An 8,661-nucleotide genomic window follows, 5' to 3' on the forward strand; every position below is an offset into this window, starting at 1 on the left:
GACAAATTCACGACCGAGAAGACAGTTTGATGAATTATTTCTCAAATTGAACCAATTTATCAACGTTAGGGGTAAAATTGCTCTTGGCTTCCAACGTCAGGGGTAAAATTGCACCATTTTAGACGTTAGGGGTAAAATTGCTCCTGACCCAAAACGTTAGGGGTATTTTTGCACCTTAACCCTTGATAGACTTGTGTATGGATCCATTGGCCCGTTTGGTCCGCTCAAATCTGGTTGAGCTTATACATGTATATTGATATTTGACCCAATTGGACTTAAATTTATAAATCTAATGCCCAAATTGACCCAACCCGCCTTATATTATATAAACATATTACTTGATTCTTTTTATTAAGCCCTAATACATCACCAACTCCCTCAACTTGTCCAAAATAGTAGATTGGTTCCCTAAACTTTGCAAGTGTTTCACTAGCTCTTTAAACTTGCTTATTTCGTATCACCAACTCCCTAAACTTGTCCATAAAAGTAGATTAGCTCCCTAAACTTTGTAAATGTCTCACCAACTCTCCAAACTTGCTTATTATGTAACAACTAAATACAAAAACAATAATACCAACTCTTTATTCTCATCCATTCAATCTCTCAAACCTGCAACACTAACTCTTATAATAGGTTGAAAGGTAGAAGAAGCGAAAAAATTACCATCTCGAATAGATGAAGACGTATTTTTAAAATTTAGTTAATAAGTTTTTGTATTTAGTTGTTACAGAATAAGCAAGTTTAGGGAGTTGGTGAGATAGTTGCAAAGTTCAGAGAGCTAATCTACTTATATGGACAAGTTTAGGGAGTTGGTGATACGAAATAAACAAGTTTAGAGAACTGCTGAGACACTTGTAAAATTTAAGGAGTCAATCTACTATTTTGGACAAGTTGGTGATATATTTGACCATATATTAAATGTTAACTAAATCAAATATTATAGCCCATCAACTGTACATTTTACTAAATTATGATCTATCTTAAAAGTTTTTTTTGAAAGAAGATCTATCTTAAAGTTAATCAATAAGTCACTGATGATAATTTTAAAAGGAACCACATTTTTTAAGAATTAAAATTATAATTATTTAAAATATCATTTTCATCAATCTTATAATAAACATGTTCACATTAACTATATCTCCACTTCATTTCTATTAGCAATTTTGATCTGAACATTTATTTTTAAAATTAAAATGAATGTGGAAATAATACAAATATTTAAAATTATTAATGAGCTAGCATAAAATTAATGTTAAGCAAATTTGAAATATGATCTGATAAGAAGACTAAAAAATTTATAGTTGTGAGCCCCAACTTAATCGATTGATATTAGGAAAAGGAAATGCTTATGTTTTGGTATTTGATTTAGGAATGGATGAAAACTGAGATTAACATCTACTGCTCCTTTCTCATTTCTTTCTTCTGCTCAAACAAATTATTTATGATTTCTTCCAATTTTCTTCAACCTAATCTCACAAATACTGCATACCAATTTACTGTCTAATACAAACTGTTGTGTATTGGAGTAAAATCTACTACTATTCCTAGTAGCAAGTATTCAAATCAGAACCAGAGGAACGGACACTTGCACATGGGTTAGTCGATCCTAAAAAGGGAATGAGGTTAAGTAGCTGCAACTGCAACAATTAAGAGGCACCATGGAGAAAAGAAGAATCTCAACTCTTGTTACTTGTATTCATAAATACATTAAATTAGCAGGATAGGATAGGATAGGATCCATAACATAACTTAAAGATAAGAGCATTCCCATTTTAAAGATAAATTCCACTTGACCTGCAATTTGGATTGGCAACCACTCTTTAGGATGTTTTCAGCATTGCCCATAACAAGGAACTAATTCATATTCTGATCCTCCTGAGCTCTTAAGATAAACTTTTAACACATCCATTTTTTTATCAACAAAGGCTCCTAAAAACCCCAACCAACACCTATGTTGTTATTAAAACAGGAACTCCTTACCATTAATCCAGTCAATTTAAACATAACATTAAACTAATTTAACATTCAACTAAACCAAGAGAAGATACCACCTGACTCAAATTAACCTCATTATCATTATCACCTGCTAAACAATCCTAATAACTCTAGTCTTCCAAAATCATTGGAGAACATCCCTGCCCAATTAGAATCAAAAAAGTCCCCAATTTGATTACTACCCTGATCGAAGTTCAAGAATTTCTATAGTATAAATTGTAAAAAATAAATAGCCCCAAAATCTCTTCTTCACTTATTCTTGATGGTGACCCCATGCTCACCTGCAACAATAACAGTAGTAGCCATACCAAGAAACATGCCATGTTCTACAACTCCAGCTAACCTCAAAATAGCATCACTTGCAGCCTTTAAATCACCAATATCCTTGTTGAAAAACAAATCCACTATATAATTACCATTATCTGTAACAAATGGCTCACCGTTTTCGCCTCCATAAGTCCTCAATTTTGCTACGCAATCAAACATGTTATGAAGCCTTTCTTGGGTGAATTTCCAACAGAAAGGCACAATTTCTACTGGCATAGCCCCATTTGCTCCAATACGAGACACCAATTTGGTCTCATCTACGATAACTACGAACTTTTTGCAAGCACTTTCAATCATCTTCTCTCTGAGTAAAGAGCCACCTCTTCCCTTGACCAAATTGAGGTGGGCGTCGACCTCATCAGCGCCGTCAATGGCAAGATCGACGGAGGGATGAGAATCGAGATCCGACAAAGGGATACCGAGAGATAAAGCTTGTTGGTGGGTTTGTTTGGAAGTGGGTATGCCAATAATGTTGTGCAATTTGCCTTGATGAATGAGATCGGCGATACGGTCGACGGCGTGTTTGGCGGTAGAGCCGGTGCCGAGGCCGAGAACCATACCAGATTGAACAAAGTCGACAGCTTTAAAAGCAGCAATCTTCTTGAGGTCATCCTGAGTAAGATGGACCTGAGGAGGAGGAGGGGATAAAGGGGTTGGATCCATTGAAAGCTTATCAGAAACAAGGAGAGGTGGACAAGGAATAGCCATTCTAAAAAGAGGTTAAATGATATAATAGGGTTTAGGTGTGGCGGATAGAGAAGAGGAGATAGATAGGGTTTGGGAAGAAATGAAATGAGATATGTGGTTATATAGAGGAAGGAAGGAAGATGATTAGATTAGTGGTCCAGAAAGGAGGAGGAGGAGAAGGGAAAGAGATGAAATTTCATATTTGGTTGCGGAAAATGAAAAAGGAAAACCAGAATAATAATGGCTTTAGGATAAAATAGAGTGGCGAACTTCCCGCGGAGATTCCTCTTATCGAGATATAATTTATAATACAAACTCTCTACCGCCCTAATCTATCCCCACATACGTCTTTCTCCACACACACACTCATCCATAGTGCTCTAAATGAGCCGAGCCGTTCCAGTTCGGTAGTCGGCTCGATTCGGTTTGATTTATAAATGAGTCATTCGTGAGTACGATTTACTAGTTCGGTTCGTAAATAAATCCGAGTTTGAGCAGGTCAAAACTCGACTCGAAAACTCGTGAGCAGGTTCGATTAGGACATTTATGAAAAAAAAATTAATTTTGTAGAAAATTATATAGTTTTGTGTTAGTTCATAAATATCTAAGCTTAATATTATTTCATTTGCTATTAGATGAGTTTGTTCATAAACATAATAAATGAGTAATATAGCGGACAATGATCCCCCTTTGACTTGTTTTTGTGTAATTATAAGTTGACACATGGACTCTTAGGATTTAACCATATCAAATTGGTGTGATGGGTGTGGACGGACACATCAATAACTCGTTTGAACAGTTCCATTAAAATTTCTTCCACTAGTGCACTCTTTATAATGGAAGCCTATAAAACAACTAAACAAGAGGCACACTGAATTCATCGGGTCAATCACAACCCAATTCTGAAAATGGTGGAAGAAGACGAAGTCTTAGAGCCCTAAAAACAAAGGCTCTTGGGTGCAAGCTTCCAATGTTTAGCAAAAAATATTGATTATGTTCATGAAGTCGTCAACGTCATGAGGCAATAACACACCATTCAAACGGCTGAAGTGAAAAAAAAAACTCGAGATAACAGAAGAAACCATTAGTTACGTGAACAAACCTAAGAATAACAACTGCTCGATCGGACACGTCACTGGCCAAAGTTGCTAGCGTCAACAAGACGGATCTCCAAAGAGCCAAATAAGACATCTAGACACCCAATCAAGGGGGAAGGAGACTCCTCAACGTCACCGGTCCTAAACTCCCTTTGTGCGTAACATAAGGGACAATGGTCAATCCCCCAAGAGCCATAACTAAAAGGCAATTAATAAGATTTAAGGCTTATAAAAGCCATAATTAAGCTCTAAATCACCTTGAATAAAATGAACTATAATTTGGATTACTTGTGCAATATTAATTTAGATAATTAATTGCATTCTCATCCTTTATGTGCATTCTCAGCCTTATCACATATCAACATTTTACATTCACTTTATTGAAACACTTTCGTTTAATCTTTGCACAGATGAAAGTCCTAAAATATACTTACTGCTTAGAACTTAATTATTGAAGAGAGTCGATTAATGGAGAGAACATAACAAAAAATCTTAAGAAAGTAATTGATGGGTGCTATGACATCATTGGCATCCTCTCGAAACATGAATAAACTTGTCCATCTTTGTCATCATCAACACTATCATTTCTCCTAGAAATTTGAAAGCGTCACCTTAGGGCGAGAGTATATTAGAGGTGGGGTTTATCCATTTTGTCGTGAAGGACGAATGATATCCATGTCATCATTTGAAGGGGAAATGTGGTTGTTTCTTTTGAGCTGTTCAACTATATGAGCTACGTGTGATGTGCATCTTTTACATCATCAAATGTAGCATTGAGAATATATTTCTCTTTAGAATGTCATAATGGCATTCTGGTCCCTTTAGGCATGACAAATTCTATTTTCTACTCTTTTGAATTAAAGGTAAATATGAGTGTGTCAGAGAGTTTTTTTAATCGAAATCCCAAACTTGTAAATCCTCAATTACAAATTAAATGTGATACTGACTTAAAATGATTATGTACCTGAAATGATGAAAACAACTAGAATCGTAATTAATATCGCTAAAAATGAGAATTAATTAGAGGAATGCACCAAAATGTGAATATTGGAATAGAAGAATGCTAGAAGTTTTCATTAAACCTGAAATTGGAGAGTATTTACTTTTTTTTTTTTTACGATTGAGTGATTAATTGATTACCTTTTATGCAAATTTAAGGGGTTAACTGAACATTTTATGTAAGTTTAGAAGGCTATTTGAATATTTTAAAAGTTTAGAGCATCAATTAATTTTTTTTTTTTTTTGACAAATTCGGGAGATAAATGATGTATTAAGAAAAAAATAAAATAAAGAATAATGGGTGATATGGTTGGAGAGGCATGGCATGGGGCATGCATTAGATTTTCTTTATTTATCTTTAAGGATAAAGACATATAAGTTTTTTTTTTTTTTTGGAGAAATAAGACATATAAGTTAAAGAAACTAGAGGTGGGCACGGTTCGATTAACCGGTCCAATAAGGAAAATAATTAACCGAACTATTATCTTCGGTTTTTCAATCCTATAAACCAAAACCGGTCCATATAAATCGGTTAACCAAATAACCGGTTAACCATTAATATCGGTTAGGTTTTTCGGTTAACGGTTTTTAACCAATTCATACTGGTTAACCAAAAATCAACGGTTAACCACAATTTTTATCCAAACGGTTAACCATAATTTTTATCCAAACCTAAATTTTTAAACAATATTAAAAAAAATCCACATTAAGAATAATTCAAACGAAACGATTTCATATAGAAGTTCAGAATTCAAACATAAACAACGAACTAAAAAACAATCCATCAAGTTTACATTTAAAACATAAAGAAACGTAAATAATATTTCGTCAAAGTACTTAATACAACATTAATTCATCAAATCTTTTCAATCCCTATTCATCACATCTTCTTGATCATCAATCATCAATTGTGCAAAGAGGATGATCATCAGTGACACAAGAATCCTCTACAAAAAAAAATACATATAGTTAAATTAAATATCAAATTTTAACTAAATTTCATATAACAAAAGTAACTAAATTCATGTTACCTAGGTTGATTGCCTCGAGTTGTTCCAAGATATTATCCAAATGTATTGGTTGAGATGAACATCTCAACCAATTTTGTGCACAAACAAGAGCTTCCACAATCCTAGGAGTTAAAGCACTCCTAAATGAATCAAGCACACGACCGCCAGTGCTAAAAGCAGATTCAGAAGCAACTGTAGACACAGGAATAGCCAACACATCTCGAGCTACCATAGCAAGTGTAGGATATCTATTTGCATTTACCTTCCACCAATTTAATATATCAAAAGAATCTATATTTGTTTCACTGTTTTCAGCCAAATACTTTTCCAATAGCAAGTGTAAGGATACTTCTTGCATCTATTCAAGTGATTACTCATACAACTAGTGCCACTAGAAGATCGATATACAAGAGACGTAGAGCAATACTTACATGAAGCTCTAGGATCATCATCGTCATTGTTTTTAACAAAGTGCTCCCACACCCATGATTTTGGTTTTCTTTTACACGCCTCTTTAGTACCAAGTTTAGGGATAGGTGGCTTTGATGCAGTGTATTCCTGAGTTGTATCCTTGGATGTAGTTTTCTCAAGACTTTCCACCGTTAGCGGAGCATTTGAAGTACCCTCGCCGGTAGTTTTAGTTTTATCATTGTCTCCCGTGCTAGACATCTGAAATTAAGACAAAGCAGAATAGGACCAATAAGTTGGAGCAACTACAACATAGTCATTTTGAACAATCAAACTCATTGAAATTTCTCAAGTTTACAGAATAAATTTAACATGGCCTGTTAAAATATTTAAGACGCCCCATAAAGTTTCTAACTTACTCTTATCTCTTCCTGTCCCTGATCATGGTTTTCAAACTAAAAATCAGAAACTTCCTTCAAAGGTTCCTTTTGAATCACATAACAAAGCTTGTTGGAACAAAAAATAAAAGCTCTGAAATTAGTTATGAATAAAAACTTTCATTGAGAAAAACCTTAACATGTTATCAAACAACCAAACAAACAGCAAAATAAGCTATCAAAACCCAAACAAACAGCAAAATAAACTATCAAAACCCAAACAAATAGCAAAATAAACTATCAAACAACCAAACAAACAGCAAAATAAGCTATCAAACAAATAAACAAATAGCAAAATGAGCTATGTAGCAGAAATACCTCTTAAGCAAAATAAGCTATCAAAACCCAAACAAACAGCAAAATAAACTATCAAAACCCAAACAAACAGCAAAATAAGCTATCAAAACCCAAACAAACAGCAAAATAAACTATCAAATAACTAAACAAACAGCAAAATAAGCTATCAAACAAATAAACAAATAGCAAAATGAGCTATGTAGCAGAAATACCTCTTAATCGGAACGACGGTGCGAGATCGGAAAAGAAACGGCGGCGCTGTGAGAGAGGAGAGGAAGAGAGACGACAGAGGCGGCGCGATCGGTGTGAGAGAGGAGAGGAAGAGAGGCGGTGGTCGGCGGCAAAAAAGAAAAGAAACGATGGGAGGCGCTGTTCTTGAGAGTGAGAGTCTCTGAAGAATAGAAAATATGGTTAAGGGAGGCGGTGTATTCCTGTTTTGTTTTTTTGTTAATAGGGTTTTTATTTGTTTTATTTTTTAATTTTACATCTTAATAATATAATATATGTTTATGTTACAGATCATAACTTTTTTTTTTTTTTTTGAATGTACTGATAATAACTTATATATTATATTGAATTTGAATAATAACTTAACTTATATATACATTGATATACATTAATATATATTTTTTAAATTTATATTTATTAAACGGTTCGGTTAACCGTTAACCGCGGTTTTTCCTATGCGAAACCGAAACCAAAACCGAAACCGATGCCCATTTATTTTTTTAACCATTACGAAAACCGTTGGTTCGGTTAACCGTTTTTTCCGGTTCGGATTACTGGTTTTCGGTTCGGTTACCGGTTTGATCGGTTTTTTTGCCCACCCCTAAAAGAAACCAAATCCTAGCTGCTCATCGATTTAATATGCTACGATGTGTAATGAACCTTGCTAATTTCCATCAAAAATAAAATAAAATAAAAATGAACCTTGCTAATAAAAAAATCATAATTGTATTGTAAAACAACATAAAAAAAAAAAGGAAAAAGTCATACAGTTTTTATTTATTTTTTACAATATAAAAATAGAGAATGACAAATGACAATAGTAAATATAAAATTTTGATTCTTACCAAAAAAAAAATATATATATATAAAATTTTGATTAAATGGAATTGATTGCATATTGAAGTTGTTGGGTTGGGAGTGGGAAACAATGGTTGCTATTCTCCGCATATTCCTAAACCAATGGATGGATCCAAAGTAAAGTAGTAGTAATTCCTTTTCCTTTATACCATTATCATATAATTATATACCCTATCTTATGTTATCTTATCCTATGCCATCATTTGGTTCCTTCTTCCCCTGATTTATATATATACATATAGGGAAAACATACAAAAAAAAAAAAAAAAAAAAAAACTATCATCTATTAATTATGGTTTTAAAAACAACCCTTATTAT

At 33.6% G+C, this 8,661-nt stretch overlaps 1 protein-coding gene across 1 annotated transcript; it reads right to left on the bottom strand.

Annotated features, from left to right (window-relative positions):
* Positions 1-1,659: 1,659 nt before the first annotated feature.
* Positions 1,660-3,286, bottom strand: LOC136235871 (probable ribose-5-phosphate isomerase 2). Its single transcript, XM_066025948.1, has one exon. The coding sequence runs from the start codon at positions 3,028-3,030 to the stop codon at positions 2,245-2,247; it is 786 nt and encodes a 261-aa protein (XP_065882020.1). The 5' UTR covers positions 3,031-3,286; the 3' UTR covers positions 1,660-2,244.
* Positions 3,287-8,661: the final 5,375 nt, after the last annotated feature.

This window comes from Euphorbia lathyris, chromosome 1 (assembly GCF_963576675.1).
Source record: "Euphorbia lathyris chromosome 1, ddEupLath1.1, whole genome shotgun sequence".
NCBI classification, from domain to species: domain Eukaryota; kingdom Viridiplantae; phylum Streptophyta; class Magnoliopsida; order Malpighiales; family Euphorbiaceae; genus Euphorbia; species Euphorbia lathyris.